Raw genomic sequence first — 18,964 nt, 5'->3', positions numbered from 1 at the left:
CCCCCCCCCCCCCCCCCCGCTAACTGGCCTTTACTCTTACCACAAATGGCCCTTGAACCTTGGGCTGGTAAATGCCATCAAAGGAACAGGCGTCTTGCTCTTGGCAAGCATTGAAGTCAAACACAGAAGCCACCTTCTCCCTGCACAGTCGTGGGTCACCAGTTCCCATGAAGGTGACGCTCTCACTGGAGTTGTAGCTCTCTGGCCTCTGCTTCTCTGTGCACAGGCTGCCAAACACATGGCCCAAGGTGAAGGTGGTACTGTAGCCCTGAGGGTAGCAGGGGTTGCTGACGTTGGCTTCTGTGGAAGGGCTCTGGAGGTACGACAGGGGGGTTATGAGATGGGGCACTTTCCTTCTGGAAGATTCTCCCCACACTACCTTGCGATGCCAAGGGAGAGGCTGAGAGGCAGCATTGCGCTGTGTGCTGCTGCCGGACACAGAGCAGGGATCCTAAGAGGCTTGCACTCCACACAGCCCTGCCAAGAATGCTTCCTGTGACTTGGAATATTCATGTACAAAACAGGCAGACAAATCAAACACTGACATACTAAAATTCATAAAAATTTATTTTAAAATAATTTGGGAGGGGTGGGGAAGATAGCTTATTTAGTAAAGTGTTTGCTGCTCAAGCATGAAGGCGTGTGTGTGTGTGTGTGTGTGTGTGTGTGTGTGTGTGTGTGTACATACCTGTGGAGGAGGTCAGAGGCCACCAGGTGGTGTTCCTCTATTTTATTTTATTTTATTTTATTTTATTTTATTTTATTTTGAGAAAAGGTCTCACTGTGTAGCCCTGGCTTGCTTTTAAATTCCTATGTAGGCCAGGATTGGCCTCAAATTCTACTTGCCTCTGCATTATGAATGCTGGGACCAAAAGTATGTGCTACTCCACCTAGCCTTTTTAAATATTTTTATTTCTGTGTATGTATAAGTATGCATGTGCACACATGCACGTGCAAGCGTTTGGGTGCTCACAGAAGCCAGAAAAGAGCATTAGGTCCCCTAGACCTGGAGTTATAGATTGTTGTGAGCCACCATGTGGGGGTTAGAAACTGAACCCTTGACATCTGAAAGATCAACAAATCTTTTTTTTTTTTTTTTTTTTGGTCGAGACAGGGTTTCTCTGTATAGCCCTGGCTGTCCTGGAACTCACTTTGTAGACCAGGCTGGCCTCGAACTCAGAAATCCGCCTGCTTCTGCCTCCTGAGTGCTGGGATTAAAGGCATGGGCCACCACGCCCAGCTCCTTTTTTGATTTTTTTGAGACAGGGTTTCTCCGTGTAGCACTGGATGTCCTGGAACTAACTATCTTTGTAGACCAAGCTGGCCTCGAACTCAGAGAGATCTGCCTGCCTCTGCAAATAGTGTTGGGACCAAAGTCATGTGCCACCAGGCACAGCCACACTTTGTTTTGTTTGTTTGTTTGTTTTTTAATAGTTTTTTTAAAAGATTGATTGATTGATTATATGTGTATACACTGTAGCTGTCTTCAGACACTCCAGAAGAGGGCATCAGATTTTTGATAGGGATGGTTGTGAGCCACCATGTGGTTGCTGGGATTTGAACTAGGGACCTTTGGAAGAGCAGTCACTGCTCTTCACCGCTGAGCCATCTCACCAGCCCCATACCTTGTTTTTTTTTTTTAGACAAGTTCTCTCACTGGCCTGGAATTGTCCCAATAGAAGAGACTGGCTGGGCAGCCCCAGGGATATGCTTGCCTCCACTTACATTACGGTATGTATCATTATGCCAGGCCTTTTCTCATTATATAGCCTTGGCTGGCTTGGAGTTCACTATGTAGACCAGGCTAGTCTCTAACTCACAGAGATCCTCCTGCCGCTACCTCACGAGTACTGGGATTAAAGGCATATACCAATACACCCAGCCACACTTGTCTAGGGACTCGAACTCGCACCTTTAAGCTTGACAGCAGGCATTTTCTCCACCGAGCTATCACTGCAGCCTGATCCTCCCTAGTTTTTCTTGCTTCCATCTTTTCTGGAAATGGTTAGCAAAATGGAGGAGGAAAGGGAGACAGGAAGAGAGGATGAGAAGGAAACCCCAGGATTGCATGGGTCTCTAGTGTTACTTCTATCCACTCTGCAGACTGGAGTGAGGGCAGACACTCAGGGCAGACCTCCTCGCTGGCTCAGACCCTCCCACCCTGGTACCTGCAGAAGCATGGCTAGGAACTTCTTCTCTGCTTCATTCTGGCCATAGCACTGGAAGCTGTGTGTGTAGAGAGTGTACGTGTAGCCGTACAGAGACACCTGCACCGTGTCGCTGGCGTTCGGCTCCATCTTCTCCCCGGCCACGAAGGATATCTGGGTGGAGGCGCCACCTAAATCCAGGGCTCCTGTGGTGTCGACTCCGTGCGGGTGCACCCACATGTGCCACAGGTTCTTCTGCACAGTGGGAAAAGGAAGTTGAGAAGAGAAGCCAAAGACACCACTTCCGACTGCTGGGGCTCTCCACCCAAGGTCCAGCCGCTACTGCTAGGCAGGAGGACATGGGTACACTTGGGGCCGCTACTGCTAGGCAGGGGGACATGGCTGTACTCGGGGCTGGTCCCCTCTTATTTCAGGGATTATAGGATGATCTGTGAGATAACACAAATGCATGCAGCTCATGAGCTGTGTGTGGAGTATACAGGTAGGGAGGTGAAAAAAATTAGCGAGAACCTGGTTGTGTGGAGCTCTGCTAGTAGCTCCCAGCAGGAAAATGTGACCCCTGGTAACTGAGTCTAGGCCTCAGAGGCTAGGGGAAGCTAGTCAGGTGGGGTTTGTGTGAGATTACCCAAATATTAATCATGCCAATTGTTCTTAAAATTCAAAATATACTCGTGGGGGCTCACAAGTCTAGTCTGGGATGTAGCCTGTGTTCCTCTGCAGGGACTGTAAGGAGACCTTTGGACACAATGTGAAGAAGATTCCGTCTCTCTGGGGACTCTGGACAAAGACTGAGGGCTCTGTAATTTCCAGGCAGTCACAGAGCCTCTTGGAAGGGTCGTCTTTAAGCTGCCCTTCTAAACACCCAGAGCCCAGTGTTTAATTTAATCCTCCTCAGGTCTCTTACAAATGAGCAACGTGGTGGCCCAGGATGTCAAAGCCCTTCCTTGGGTGTTGTCCCCTCTGCTTCCCCTGAGCATGGACCTCCACCTCCGCTGTCACCCACGGGGACGGACGGGATAAATGGAGAGATCAGAAACCATGCATTTCTTTCCACACACCTCCAGGAAATTTCCCATTATATAGTTGGCTGTAATCCATCCATACACCCCTTCCTCTTGCCCAGAAATGATTTGAGCACCCCTAAAATCAAAAGGCTGGGACTTGAAGTAGCTTTGGATGCTCTCAAGGACTTCACGAGCTGCTGTCTCATTCTGCAACCTATGCAAGGCACAGAACACAAGAGGCTGAGCACAGAGGCGTGGCGGCCGTCCATCAATCCCCTTAGCGAGGAAACATCCTCTTCCCGGCCCCTGCTGGCACAAGATAGGAAAATAGCTTCTGGTGGAAGCTCCGTTTGCCATCACCGTTCCAGACCCCAGGCTGGTCCATTCTTCAGGTGGTGAGTAATCAGACTTTTTATCTGAATTGCTCTACCTCAGACCAGTGGAGAACCAGATTGGAGAGGGCCCAGCAGTAACTACGGTCTCTGGGGCATCACAGAAAGGGAACTCATTTGGCCAAAACCATGAGGGAACGGGAAGAGGGAGGGTTCAACCTCTAATTCTTTGAGAGAGTTTTACCAGGAGACAGAAAAACACCAGCATCTATCTGGCCACCAGAGCTGAACAGCATAGTATCACCAACCACCTAGGCATAGTGTTGCCAAAGCTCCTGTCTGTAATGTTACCCTGCAGACCAGCAGTTCTCAACATGCAGGCCTTGACCTCTTCTAGGGTTGAACGACCTGTTCACAGGGGTCGCCTAAGACCGTCAGAAAACATAGATATTTCCATTACAATTCAGAACAGTAGCAAAATTACAGTTGTGAAGAAGCAATAAAAATATGTTTGTGGTCAGGGGTCACCGCAGCATAAGGAACTGTTTCAAAGATTGGACAGCATTAGAAATTGAGAACCACTTCTCTAGATAAAGCCCACATTGCTGGGCGATGGTGGCTCACGCCCTTAATTCCAGCACTTGGGAGGCAGAGGCAGGCGGATTTCTGAGTTCAAGGCCAGCCTGGTCTACAAAGTGAGTTCCAGGACAACCAGGGTTACATAGAGAAACCCTGTCTCAAAACAAAACAAAACAAGACTTAGCATGGTGGCTGTCCCCTATAATCTGCAGAGGTAGGAGGATGGCTGCAAGTTCAAGGACAGCCTGGTCTACATAGTGAGTTGCAGGCTAGCCTAGGCAATAGAAAGAGTGAAACCCTGTTTTAACAAAACAAAGACATAAAAGATATGTTTTTTTTTTAATGTTTTGTTTTGTTTTTTAATGTCCCTGGGATCAATGTCATGTCTACAGATTCAGCAGGGACAGAGTAGATGGAACGAGATGTTTGTTCCATAAAAATTCCAGAAGCTTTGACTAGAGTGAGGAGCAGGCATTGTATCATCTTACAAAGGTTTCTGGAACATTCTGCAGAGGAGCAGAGCCTACGTGGCAAAGGCCTGAACTTACCACAGACTCTAGCTGACTGTTTACCCATGCCAGAAACAATAACTGTTCTCCAAGGAAGCACAGGACACCCAGTGGTCAGAAGTCACGTGAGACCTTTTCTACATTTCTTGGTAAAATCACCAAGGAGAAGGAACCCAATTTTAGAAGTATGTCTTTTCTTGGTGTTAAAATACTGGCTAAAATTTCCCATCTATCAAAGCCTAAACTTACAGTAGAGTATAGGCTTTCTCCTCTTGGTTTTGCTCCTCCAAACAGAAAGTTGCTCTTGGCTGTTTCGGTCCCATGGGGCTCCTTTGTGCCCTTAGCCCTTACCTCAGCAAGCGCATCCCAGCTGTAGCTCCCAGGTAAATGCGGGTGGATCCGTGGAGGTGCTCTGGGACCTGTTCCTTGACCTTTAGTATACAGTCCTCAAAGGCTTTGGGGGCATCTTGGGGGTTATTCTCATAGCTGGAGATCCCAGAGCCTGAAGAGCAAGCAGTCAGAACTCACTAGCACTCCTTAGAGCAAACAGTGGTAAAAAGACTTTTAAATAAAACGTCAGGTTGGGAGATGGTTTTGTTGATAAGGTGTTGGCCACATGTTTACACAGCATGTGTTTATTAGCATTGACCTCCAGAATGCATGCAAAAGCTGGGTACAATGGTACATTCGTGTAATCCTGGCTTTGGGGAGGCAGACACAGGAGCGTACCTGGGGCTCCTTGACTAAGCTAAGCTCCAGGTCAGCAAGAGATGAGAGAGAGAGAGAGAGAGAGAGAGAGGAAGGAGAGGAGGAGGAGGAGGAGGAAGAAAAAGAAAGAAGAAGGAGGAGGAGGAAGAGGAGGAGGAGGAGAAATAAAAAAAGAAAGATTAAAACCCAAACCCAAGGTGGAGGGTAGTGCCTGAGGACTGATAGCCAGAATAGTCTTCTGGCCGCTGTAGGCACACCTGTGCACATTGTGCACCCTCACATGCTGCTGTCTATCAGTGGAAGGGGCTCTTGGCATCCTGGATGCCATCTGTGATTCAGGCACAATATGCACTCATGGGACCCTCAGAACACCATCTTTCCTTGGAAGGACGTCACCCCAGGAATCCACAAATACTCTGAGGGAACAGAGACCACAGACTCCAGCTGAAATTACATAGCGAAAGTTTGGCTTAGTGTCACACCCTCGAGGACACATGGCTTCTCCAGCACTAATTTGGGCTCTGTTTTCTCAGAATGGTGGCTAACCACAAGCCTTAATAAACCCAAGCCCATCTCTGAGGCCCAGACCCTCAGGGTTTTCTTTCATTAGCGTCTCCCAGGTGGGAATCGGTCTCTGCCTCTCCATGGAAGTTTCTGTAGCTCTGGCTGCAATGGGAAAGCCACCAACGTGGCTTGGTTCCCAGCATGCCTCTGTGTGTGTGTGTGTGTCTGTGTGTCTGTGTCTGTGTGTCTGTCTGTCTACATCTATCTGTCTGTGTGTGCATTCCTCTCCTACAACACCGCCTGCCTGACAAGCATGCACTACCTGGCTTTATCCTGCACATCCTCCTGTGCAAACTGCGAGTTGGAGAATTTGTACAAGGAAATAGACTCTTTGCTCACTGCTCTCACCGTGCGGAGGCATCTCTCCCGTTTCCTACCATCACCTAGGAGACCACTGAAGGAGGAAATCTCCACCATTCACTGCCCCACCGTCCTCTGAGGCAGAGGGCTGGAAAGGGAGGGAGTGGACAGAGCTGCCTCCACAGATGGACAGCCACGGTACTTCTCAGTCTCCTGTCACCCGCACCCCAACCCATCCCCTGCCCAGGCCTCCTGCCCCCTTTACCTTTCACACTGCATCTGAAAGTTTGGCTGACCACTCCTGTGTTATTCTCCTTCTCTGCCGGCCACTGATACACGTAGACAGTGGTTCTAGAAGAGCCAGCATCGAGCACGACACCATACTGCAGGGAAAAGGAAAAGCTGGCAGCAGGCTGGGCCCTTCGGAGCGGTCATCTCACAGTGGATTACTCGGGTGTCACTTGTACTTACCCTTGGAGCATTACATACGTGCCCCATATCATTTTGGCCATGTCAACTCCCAATTCCCTCTCCAACTCTTCCTTACCATGTCCCCATCCCCCCACCCCCCTGCCAACTTCATGCTGTCTTTTGGTAGCCCACTCCATCCAGTATCATCCACATGTGTGCAGGTACAGGGCCTGTTATGATTTGTATATGCTCTGCCAGGGAGTGGCACTATTAGAAGGTATGTCACTGTGGGTGTGGGCTTTAAGACCCTCATCCTAGCAGCCCGGATGTCAGAAGATGTAGAAGTCTCAGCAACTCCTGTACCATGCCTGCCTGGACACTGCCGTGCTTCCTGCCATGATGATAATGGACTGAACCTCTGAACCTGTAAACCAGCCTCAATTAAATGTCATTTATAAGACTTGCCTTTTTGGGCAGTGGTGGCGCATGCCTTTAATCCCAGCACTTGGGACGCAGAGGCAGACAGATTTCTGAGTTTGAGGCTAGCCTGGTCTACAGAGTGAGTTCCAGGACAGCCAGGTCTACACAGAAAAACCCTGTCTCGAAAAACAAAAAACAACAAACAAACAAACAAACAAAACAAAAAACAAAAAAAAGGACTTGCCTTGGTCATGGTGTCTGTTCACAGCAGTAAACCCCTAACTAAGACAAACACTATGTCTATTTATAGCAAAATAGCAATAGGGAGAATCTTGGCTATCCTTTGTTTTTGTTTTGTTTTTTGTTTTTTGTTTTTGTTTTTTCGAGACAGGGTTTCTCTGTGTAGTCCTGGCTGTCCTGGAACCTTGGCTATCTTAATGTGCATGCTTCATTTAGGTAGAGATAAATCAAGAAGAGAGAACTATTTGTCTCCAAACTAGCTGTAGCTCCCTGGACTCTGAGGAGGGGATGAGATGAGGTGGGTGGGCTCTTAGTCTTGGTCACACGTGAGGAAGGGAGCTTAAAATGCCCGTTGCTGAGGCCCCACACCAGACCAAAGACATCTGACCGCCTTCCCAGGTAATTCTAATATGCTGATGACTCTGAGAACCGAATGTGAAGGAGCTGGTGAGGGGCACATGAGCACCCAGGTCCCCCTCCCCTTCATCCAGACCTCAGAGGCTAGGGATAAAGCAGTGGGGTTTCTATGAATATCCAGATGTACTGTAGGGGATATACAACCAAAAGAAGCGTTGGGAAGACATCGTAGGAACTTCTCACAAGGAAGAGCCTTGTTAGGTGCTCAAGGTTAAGGTGTTCCCCTGTGGTAATTCATAAGTGAACAAGTGACCAGCCAGGAGTTGCTGGGGGGAGCTAGGGTTGTCTAGCATTCCTGGACTGGGCAGCCCAGCTGGAGTCAGGCACTGATGAGCTCAGCCCTGGACCAAACTGGACGATCAAAGAGTGCAAGTTAGGAGCGGGATTAGGGATGCTGACCCAAGGCCAGAGTCAGCTGTGGGCTCCAGGGCGCTCCAGGGGCAGCCTTCCTCCCAACCCTCACCTTTGGGAGAAGGTGAAGCTGAGCCCTGGACAGGCTGTGCTGGGTGGATTCTCCAGCCTTAGAATGCACGGGGCTAAGTATCCTCTCCGGGCTCCCTCATCTCAGGTGACTTCCTGCAGAGGTGAGCAGGGAACCACACGTCCGGTGCTAAGTGGACAGGAAAGTCAGGAGCTCAAGGTCAGTCCTGTCTCCCTACTGAGCAAGTCTGAGGCCTGTCAGGGCTACCTGAGACCCCGTCTCTGGAGAATAAACACACACAAAAAATAAAAGGGTCGCTCTCAGCCGAGTGCCGTGGTCCACACTTGTAATCTCAGGTTTGGGGGGGCTGAGGTGGGATTGCTACACATTCTAGGTTAGCCTGGCCACAGAGTGTGACTTCTCTAAAAAAAAAGGTAGTTATGAAATCGCTTAATCGGTAAAGTTCTTTCTGGACAAACCCAGTGACTTGAGTTTGATCCCTGGAACACATGTTAAGACAGAAAGAGAGAAACTAACTCTACAAAGCTGTTCTCTGACCTCTGCATGAACACAGGGCATGTTAATCCCCCGCATCATTTACATATGCATGTGTATGCACACATTAACACAGTGTGTGTGTGTGTGTGTACACAACTTATATATATACAACTAAAATGGAGGGTCTTTATATCACACATAGAAAAGCCAAACAATAAAATTAATGGGGCTATAAAGAGCAAATGAGAGCGGAAAGGCAAGCCAGTGGCTCAGGCTTAACTATTGTTTTAACCTTGTGACATTTATTGTTGGACAGCCTGCCCTATATGTGGCTCCAGAGATTCACGTATGTGTAGATGTATATATATTTATTTAGAGGCAGAAACCTACTATGTCACCCAGGTTGACCTCAAATTCTTGACCCTCCTGCCTCAGCCTCCCATGTGCTAGGATTGCAGGGGAGGGGGACCACAATGCCTAGCTACAGTTCTATATTTTTATTTATTTATTTATTTTTGGTTTTTTGAGACAGGGTTTCTCTGTATAGCCCTGGCTTTCCTGGAACTCACTTTGTAGACCAGGCTGGCCTCGAACTCAGAAATCTGCCTGCCTCTGCCTCCCGAGTGCTGGGATTAAAGGCGTATGCCACCACACCCGGCTTATATTTTTATTTTTTAAAGACTTATTGATTTTTATCTCATGTGTGAGTGTCTACCTGCATGTATCTATGGGCACCACATGCACACCTGGTGCCCACAGAGACCAGGAGAGGGTGTTGGGTCCCCTGAAAGTGGAGTTACAGTGTGAGCTGCCATCTGGATGCTGGGGACTGAACTGAAGACCTCTGCAAGAGCAGCCAGTACTCTAACCACTGAGCCATCTCTCCAAACGGTTATGTTTCTAAATCACTGTGTGATTATACTGCACATATGCATACAGGATCTATGTGTGTTTAATGCTCTTTCCTGAAGAATTTTTTCATAAAATTCTCTCTTCCAGTAACAGCTCCACCGTGTCTTTTGTGAAATTCGGAATATTTACTTAAGCACTTGTCTGGTTCTAGACCCGCAGGAAAGTTCCAGTTCTCTCCGCTCCGGAGCAACTGCCTGCCCCAGCTCCCAGTTCACAGCTTCTCCATTCTATTGAAAGAGAAAATCAGTAGTGTTGGCTCCTGGACAGCTCCTTAATCTCAGCCCTTCAGCTTGATGAATCTGATAGGGATCCTGACATGACATCCCCTGTGGCAGACAAGGCTGGCATTGTTCAGATCTGTCCCAGGCAGAGACTCCCAGTGAGGTTAAAGTGCAGGTGGAAACTGAAGCCATGCCCTGAAGAGGCCAGGGCCTCTGGAGGATCAACCTGATTTTTTCCCCTCCTCCCTACTGAGGAGCTGACGGCTACCGCTGTCACTGGCTCTGCCAGACCTCCAGACCTGGTGTATACACACACACACACACACACACACACACACACACACACACACACAGCAGAGAAAGAATGAGAGGGGCCTGCCTTTCCCCCAGTCTGTGTTGAAACCTCACAGAGGGAGCAAGCTTTCCCAACGTGTAAAACCTCAGCGTTTGAGGGTGAGATCAGAAAGAAGGCAGAGTAGCCACTCTTTGGAATGCCTACTGGACTTCAACAGTGGCTGAATCCTCCAGGACCCGCTGATGGGAGGACAGGCCCTAACTCTGCCGCTAACCCACCTCTACTGACATACGTGGTGTTTACGAGTTTGTCTACAGGATGCTGAACACACCAGACACAGGCTGACCCTGGCTTTCCTCCTTTCATTATTCTTTGAGTCATTGGGCGCACTGTGGATGTGGTGAAGAGGGACGGAGTGAAACTCTTTTTCAACCCAGCTAGGCAGGGGACGGTCACTCATGGTCACCCTCTGCCGAGGGTCACACAGGATGAACCGCAATGGCTTTAGAACTGGTGGAATTCAGCCTACGGGTTATCACAGCCACATGCTTCAGTGTGGCACAGCCCGGAGGACTCTGTGTCCCGGGGACTTTACGCTGTTATGGAGTTCTGCTCTGCTTGCTGCCCTCACTTCCCTCTTAATCTGAGAGTTATGAAAGCTTTAATGGGCCCTCCAGCCCCTCACTGGGCAGTATCTCAGGCACTCACAATACTAATGCTTGCTCTCTTTCAGGCATTGCTGCTGGAGCAGCTAATGATTCAATCTCCACCCTAGGAAAGGACTTGGAAATGTAGCCAACAATGACCACCACCCTTGGGAGGCAATTTGCTTTATCCACTCTGTGTGTGTGTGTGCGAGCACTGGGCTCCTCTCTTTCCTTCTCTTTCTCTCCAGCGCCAAGGAGTTTAAAAAGTTCATAGTTTTCCCAATGGCCACAGGGAGTGCCGGCCTCAGTAAATTAAGCTTTGTTCCCTGAGAGAAGTCTGCTAAGAAACTTCTCTAATCGCTGGCTGCCATTGGCAGCAGCCCCTGTGGGTATCTGGATCCATCCCATTAGTGGCTCTAAGCACTGACCCCCAACAGTTTACCCACCACATGGATGACAAAGCCGGGCACTGGCAACCCTCTGTTTAGTGTGTGGTCAAACATTGAATGTGGTTCTCATGACACATGCAGCACGTGCCACCAGGCATAGCAGTGTATGCCCTTAACCCCAGCATTCAGGAGGCAGAGGCTGGCTCATTGTGAGTTCCAGACCAGCCCGAACTACACAGAGAGACACTGTCTCTGAAAAAAAAAAGAAGTAGAAGAAGAAGAAGAGGAGGAGGAGGAGGAAGAAGAAGAAGAAAAGAAGAAGAAGAAGAAGAAGAAGAAGAAGAAGAAGAAGAAAGAAAGAAAGAAAGAAAGAAAGAAAGAAAGAAAGAAAGAAAGAAAGAAAGAAAGAAAGAAAGAAAGAAAGAAAGAAAGAAAAAAGAAAAAATGTTGGGAGCGACCCTGTGTAAATGTTAACTGCCTTGTCAGCCATAAGTGCTTACTTACAAAGTCTTGGCCTTAGTGGAAAAGTACTGGCTTAGTTGAGATTTCTGTTGGAAAAGATGAGGCCTCTATGGGAAAGTACTACCCCCAGTTAAGAACAAATAGCTATAGATCTTGTGGACAGGTACCTAGCAACCCANTCTGTTCTGTTTCTCCTGCTGAACNTTTTACCTAGCCAATATCCTGCTTTTGGGAACAGGTGCGTTCCCCCAGAAACAAAGGGATTCTGTGTCATCCCCCTCCCCATATCCTGCTTCTATGGGTATAAAACCTGCCTGGGAAAAATAAAATTTGTCACCTTGACCAATCAGATTTGCTGTCCGTTCTTTGTATTTCTTGCCCCCCATTCTCTCCACAGGTGGTTCCCCAGACCCTGTTCAACTGTCCTGAGGGTCGGGGCAAAAAAAAAAAAAAAAGGATCCTCCTCCTCCTCCTCCTCCTCGACTCTTCCTTTACCCATGTAGCCCTGGCTGTCCTGGAACTCACTCTGTAGACCAGGCTGTCCTTGAACACAGAGATCTGCCTGCCTCTGGCTCCTGAGTGTGGGGATTAAAGGTGTGCGCCACCACTGCCTGACTAGAAGAGTGTTTCATACCAGCCTGTGGTCCAACAATTGAATACTGTGTGATCTTCTGCCAAAAGCCAACATGCAGGTGACACGTGACAGGTCAGCTATCTTAGAGTTCTTCTTAGCACTCCCAGACTCCTGGGCAGATGCACCCTGGGAACTAACTTTTCCTGGTGCTTTAGTGAGTTTTACTGCCTTCATACAGCTGGTATAATCGCCGTCTTATGTGCTGCATGGGAGCAGCTCTGAGATTAAGCGTCATTAGCTCTCAGATCTGTCTACACTCATAGTCCCCAGGTCTTCATGGAGTCCTAGGAAACCAGGTTTGATGGGACACTGTGGAATAACAGGCCTAAGATTGTGTGATAGACTGCCTTTGTTTGAACAAAAGATCCCCTCAAACTATACCCACGGAGCATGCAAAAGTGGGTGGAAAGTGGACCAGCTTGTATTAGGAAGAAATCCAGGACCTTCTATGTTGGGAGGAATCCATTTCTTGCTGCCTCAAAATTAGCATAGCATGGGGCCACAAGGTACCCTCACCTAGGCGACTGAGCAAGGCTCCACGAGGGCTAACAGGAATGAATGGCTTTAACCCAGCCTGACTCTGTTGATTGTACTTCAGGGAGCATCAGTAGAGGGTGGGCACTGTGGTCTTCTACCCAACAGGCCTGACTGAGTAGCTCACAGAGGGAAAGCCCATCCCTGAACCCTTACAGGACCATCTCCAATGGTGACAATCAGTGGCTTATAGGAGAAACGGCACCCACCAGGCTATTGGGAACAGATATGGTCATGCTGGGGGAGGGGGGAGCGGGGAGAAAACCCTCCAAGGGAAGATTTTGGAATTTGTGGTAATCCAGCAGGTGAGAGCTTGAGTGGCAAATGAAAGTGATGACATCATGTTTACTCTTCAGGCTGTGGAGCAGGTCAGACCAGTAACACAAGGAACTGGGGACATTTCTGACCCTGACAGAGGTTTTCTTAATGGCTCTGCTCTTAAGCTTGCATCAGTCAAGGTCAGGCAAGTCATGGCTGGATTTAAGAGCGGGTGTCATACCCTTTTTTGGTAGGGGGAGTAACAAACGCTGCAGGCGCAGGGGAAGCTGGTGCCTCACAGCCCACAGCCGGCTGCACACTGGCGAAATAAGGCTTGCGGCACGAGATCGTAAATATTACTGAGGCTAAAAGGCTCTCAGTCATTGAACTGCACTCTTCAGCTCCTTACCCCTGCCTTAGAAAACCTTAGAATGCCTGCCGCAGAAAACCAAAACATGGAGCTCCTAACCGCAAGCAAAGCTTGGAACTCCCTCAGCTGGTTGTCAGTCATCTGTCCCAGCGTCTACTGCCCAGAGCATCTGTGTGCTCATATTTCATTCCACTCAAGCAAAATGACCGTCAGAACCAGGCCACTTCCTGTGCCCTGCAACTGTGGCCAGGGCCAGCATTTATTTCCAAATGGATTGAAAAATCCTTTCTTTCTGTTTCTGTCCTCTGATATAGCCAGTGCTGGCTTTGGCTTCTGGGTGTTGGGATTATAGGTGTATGCAATCTTGCCAGCTGTTTAGTAAATAGTAATGAGACACCCCATAATAATAAAGCTTAGTATGAAAATACACAAGCCAGCAATATGGTCAGCTATTAACGCTAGCATGCATCACGCTGTCCTCTTACTCAGCTGGCAGCCCAGTGGCTTTGCTGAAATGAGTATTACCACAAACGCCTGCGCGATGAATACGGTGCCATGACGTCACAATGGTACCCGTCACTAGCTAACAGGAAGTTTCAGCTCCAACTTCTGCAGGCAGATACCTGTGTCCCCTCTCAGGCCAGTGGTGAGATCCACCCTCCGAGACTGACTTCTGAGGATCGGAACCACAGCATGCTCTAGAAGGGGGGCCGGAGGCTCAGGGTAGGCCTGTCCCCTCGTCTATAGAGAGAGGCAAACTTGAAACCCAGTTAGAGCTGGTCCTTTTGAAATGTGGGGCTCAGGTGCGTGACTCTATTTACAGTGTTCTAAGGTAGTCTCAGTTTTTCCTCCCATCCCCCAGTTCTACAAGGCTTCCTGAATCAGTGCCTCCCCTCCAACCCTTGGTCTTGCTTCCTGTGCTCTGGCGCTGGTTGGATTCATTGTCTTCTTGTCAACTTGACACAACTTTCCAGAGTCATGTGGGAAGAGGAAACCTCAATTGAGGAACTGCCTCCATCAGACTAGCCTGTGGGCATGTCTATTGAGCATTTTCTTGGTTGTAGACTAAAGTCTGAGGGCCCAGCCCACTGTGGGCAGTGCTACTCATAGGCAGATGGTCCTGGGGTGAATAAGGACACTCTTATACAAACAAACTGAGCATGTCATCAGGAGCAAGCCATGAGGAGCAAGCCATGAGGAGCAAGCCATGGGAGCAAGCCAGTAAGCACTGTTCCTCCATGGCTTCTGCTTCAGTGCCTGCCTCCAGGGTCCCATCTTGAGCTCCAGTACTGATTTCCCTTCAGGATAGACTGTAAGCTGAAATCCCACCCCTCTCCAAGCAGCTCTTGGTCACTGTTTCTTTATTATAGCAATAGAAAGCAATCTAGGACAGCTCTCACCTGAGGCTGAGCCCTCCTCCTGGGTCTCCATTTAGAACTCAGGGTAAGAAGAAGCTGGAGGAGGGAAGAGAACCTGACTCTGAGAAACAAGGGCTGATTTTAGTTCTAGTCTACGATCTTAGCTGCAGTCCAGATTGATGAGTCGTAGTTTGGAGGAAAAGGCAGAGCCAGAACCACAGAGAAACAGCTTCTCTGCCCTCAGCGGATGCCTTGGGCAGAATGGCTCATCTTTGGGCTATGGCTTAGGCTAAATATTTTTTTTCCTTTACATTCTTCATAAGGACTGAGTTTTTAACAAACATTTTATTTTATTCTTTTATTGCACATACACGTGTGTGGGATAGGTGCCTGTGAGTGTGGGTGGTACCCTTGCAGGCCAAAGGAGGATATCAGATCTTCTGGAGCTGAAGTTATAGGAGGTTGTAGGTGGCCCAACCTGGGCTCTGGGAACTGAACTCAGGCCCTCTGCAAGAGCAGCAAGCCCTCTTTACCACTGAGCTATCTGTCTAGCCACAGTTTCTTATGTAAAATATTCCACATCTTTACTCTCAGCACTAGGGAGGCAGAGGCAGGTGGATCTCTGGAGGTTCAAGGCCAGACTGGTCTAAATAGTGCATTCCAGGACAGCCAGAGCTGTGTGTAATGAGACCCTAACCCAAATACAAACAAACAAACAAACAAATAACAAAACATCAGAATGGAAAGGTCTTACGTCAACCCCTCAGAATACCAGACAAAGCCATGGAACCCCAGGTAATGTTACTTCCTTGTTTTCTGAAAAAGTCTACTCCAAGCACAACCTTTGAGCAGTTGCTGGTGTCAGGAAGATGAAAAGAAGATGTGAGGTCAAGGGAGAGTCACATAACGCCGAGGAGTTACCGGGCTCCTAATGGAGCCTCCTCTCGCTAACAAGACTTCATACATGTTTAATGAGCCCCAGGCCCAGTGACAACGGAGCAGAGGCTCTGAGTGGCTGCCAGAGCCTAAAATACCACTGTTTAGGGTATTACATAAAATGTTTGTTGACTGATTTCCAAAATGACTGAAGGGCTCAGTGACCATCACTTTCTTTCATGGTCCACACCCTGCTCTACCATCCGTCCCTCAGAGTGCAGGCCAGCAGGCAAGCACAAGGCCACTTGGGGCTGAAGTCAGAGAGGTCTCTGGACCTACATACTAAGTCCTCAGTGATTGTCACCGGGAGATTGGAGGGGTCACATACATGTCCTAGACCTAAGAGAAGACCTTAGACCACAAATATGGCTCAAGATTTCTCAACACTCTTAAAAGCAGGAACACACGTCTCCCGCTGTTTACTGCACAGTTTCCAGGAGCTTATAAGCTGGTCATAGTGGGAAGTGAACACGACCTACAGTTCCCGGGTACACGTTCTATTTTGTATCCCACAGTCAGAAGTGAGAGAAGGCCATCCAGTCCCTGGACAAGGGACCAGTGCTTGATCTGCGTCCACAAACCCAGTGGCCCCAGACTTCCTCCTTGGGTCTCACACTGCAGAGATCCAGAGGAGGCGGGAGAGCTCCTCCCCTAAGTGGTGGGTTTTAAGATGGCTGGCCCTGAGGACCGGCTTACCTTCAGCCCCGGAGGGAGAACCTGTGGGTGGCGGATCTGGATGAGTGTAAGTGTCACGAGTACCACAATGCTCACAAGCAGGACCACCAAGGTGACGATGGCAGGAGTCCTCGAGAGGGCCCTGAAGCCTGCAGTGAGGAGCCAAGCACAGTGACATCCAAAAGTCGTCCTCTGACCTCCACACACGCACACATGCGTGCACACATACACGCAAGTAAATATGGAAACGCAGATTGGAAGTCTGGGTTTTCTACTAAAGCAATGATATGATCTTTCGTTTCATTTCAGTGAAAGAAGTTAGAGCCATGGAGTCAACAGAGACGGGGAGAGTGAGCACCTGAAGGCTTGGGGAGGGGGCTCCCGGGGAGGGGAAGGGGGCATTTTCTGCAGAGATTGGTGTGCTTTCCATATTAACCGGATTATGGGGGGTGACAGTGCCTGCCCACATTTGTCAAAACTCCACAAGTCCTTCGAAGTCCTTTGAGGGCAAACTTGAAAAGCAAAGCAAAGCAGCTGCCTTGGTACACCTCACCTTTGAATTTTGTAATCCTTTTTTTTTTTTTTTCAGATTTGTTTGTTTATTTTATATTTATGAGTACACTGTAGCTGTCCTCAGACACACCAGAAGAGGGCATCAGATCCCATTACAGGTGATTGTGAGCCACCATGTGGTTGCTGGGAATTGAACTCAGGACCTCTGGGAGAGCAGTCAGTGCTCTTAACCACTGAGCCATCTCTCCAGCCCTGAATTTTGTAACTCTTGATAATTGCATACATGCCAGGCCTGGTGGCATCCAGCACTTGGTAGGCAGAGGCAGGTGGCTCTCTGTGAGTTCAAAGTCAGCCTGTTATACAGAGTGAGTTCCAGGCCAGCTAGGGCTCCATAGTGAGACCCTGTCTCAAATGAAAGAATTCCAGACACAACCTTAAACATAAGTCTCAGCTTTTAGGAGGTGAGACTCTCCAATTTGGGAGTGTAACTTAAGGTCTATCAATTTTATATGCAGTTTTACAATTATATGCAGTTTTATAATATGCTAGTTAATTAAAACATTGAAGTGGGTTGGGCTTGATACTTCCCGCCGGCAGTTATAGCACCCCAAAGGTGGAAGGCTCAGAGGCAGAGGGATCTGGGATTCAAGTCCAGCCTCAGAGAAAGTCTAAAAACAGCCTGGGCTACACGGGAACCTGCATATTAAAAACAAACAAACTAACCTTGTCTAAATAATACTCTTGGTAGAACTTTTAAGGCATAAATACAAAAAAGTACCCGATGGCTGAAATGTGATATCATAATTGAAGATAAGAAGGCATCAATATTTCTCTTAAAATTGGCTGTTTAAGTGCAAAGTATTTAAAACAAACACTGAACTCTTCAGTCGTATTTCAAACAATCAGTCCCTCGGGAGGCCCTGTGGATCTGGGAAGAGGGCCTTCAGCTCCTTTCCACCACCCCAACCCTTCCACAGCCATGGGTGCATTCAGCCCTATTCCAGAACATTCCTTCTTATGACTCTGACGCCTATGATTAACTTCCTCTTTGTTTCTACATTTTTTCTTTCCTGGAAGAGAACAAAGGCCTCGTGTACCACCGTAATCAAATTAGACACAGCCCCGTATCCAATTGCATCGCCTTGCCCGCTGCCTGGAAAGCGGTCAGAGGAGGGTGGGGTGGGCTGCTCTGAAGAGCCAATTCCTTCTGCCTATCAATGGGGACAAATGACAGACACTTCCTGATGTCAGAGGTGGCTACTTAGGGCCTTCTCTCTCTCAGGGAGTGTGAGCAGATATGGCATCCATGGAAGAAGATGTGTCAATATTTACCCAAACTCAAAGCTTACCACCTGACCCCAATCTGCACCTCTGGGAACCTACCCCACTTGACTCATAGTGCAAGCAGCCGTACAGATCTGGAGGAGAGCCTAACCCTGTGGTGTTGACCCTCAGAGCATCAGAGGGGGAAATGGATCACGTCTCTGTGCTTCTGAATAGAAGTTCCCCAGCCAGCCGGGAACCAGTGAATATTCAAAGATGAGCTCACACCTATTTTCAAACCACATCGGTGTCAGTCACAGAGGTTTAAGGCACTTTTTCCCCCAACAAGACCTAATAGTGTTAATCTGCCAAATTTAATCTACCTTTGGAAAGAATGTAACGGATTAGCTGGTATGTGGAATGTTACCATGTCTGCTAAATTCCAATGTCTTTTGGGGGAAATGTGCAATGCGATACAAACCATCTTCTTTAGTACAATTGCTCTTTCCAAAAATATAAGTATAAATTAGTCTATATGCCCTCAAGTCATACCCTGTTGGAAGCCAAGAATCAGCAGTTTAGGGCATAGCTAGGGAACCTCTTCACAGGAGGGGTGTGTGGAATGTAAGCAGGCTCTTGACCACAGCCAGGGGCTGGCCTCCAGGATCCTCCAGCTTCAGCACTTTCTAAGTCAAAAGCTGTGATTACCTTCAGCAAACACTTAGCCAGCAAAAAAGGGAGCAGACTAGGCTAGGTCTCATTCATGAAGAAATGCAGCCTAGAGCTGTGGAGTAGGGAGGGCTGGGCAAACACTGTTAATTATTGCAGGTGCCTACCGGAGCCTAGAGAGGAGGTGAGGGCTAGCTGAGTGGACGCCTCTCCCACCTCCGCATCTCTCCCACATCTGCATGAATAACTGGGGGGGG

General features: G+C 48.5%; 1 protein-coding gene across 1 annotated transcript in view; it reads right to left on the bottom strand.

Annotated features, from left to right (window-relative positions):
• The window catches only part of Entpd3 (ectonucleoside triphosphate diphosphohydrolase 3), a 28,562-nt gene that overhangs the window by 8,010 nt on the left and 1,588 nt on the right, over window positions 1-18,964 (bottom strand). The window contains exons 3-8 of the mRNA XM_021172942.2: window positions 16,284-16,411; window positions 6,430-6,547; window positions 4,944-5,094; window positions 3,227-3,386; window positions 2,169-2,402; window positions 41-313 (exon numbers count right to left, since the gene is read on the bottom strand). Of these exons, the coding sequence (XP_021028601.1) occupies window positions 41-313; window positions 2,169-2,402; window positions 3,227-3,386; window positions 4,944-5,094; window positions 6,430-6,547; window positions 16,284-16,411 (1,064 nt within the window). The remainder of the gene's footprint in view (window positions 1-40; window positions 314-2,168; window positions 2,403-3,226; window positions 3,387-4,943; window positions 5,095-6,429; window positions 6,548-16,283; window positions 16,412-18,964) is intronic.

This window comes from Mus caroli, chromosome 9 (assembly GCF_900094665.2).
Source record: "Mus caroli chromosome 9, CAROLI_EIJ_v1.1, whole genome shotgun sequence".
Classification (NCBI taxonomy): Eukaryota; Metazoa; Chordata; class Mammalia; order Rodentia; family Muridae; genus Mus; species Mus caroli.
Note: the sequence above shows the minus strand (reverse complement) of the source record. Positions and strands in the feature narration are given on the sequence as shown.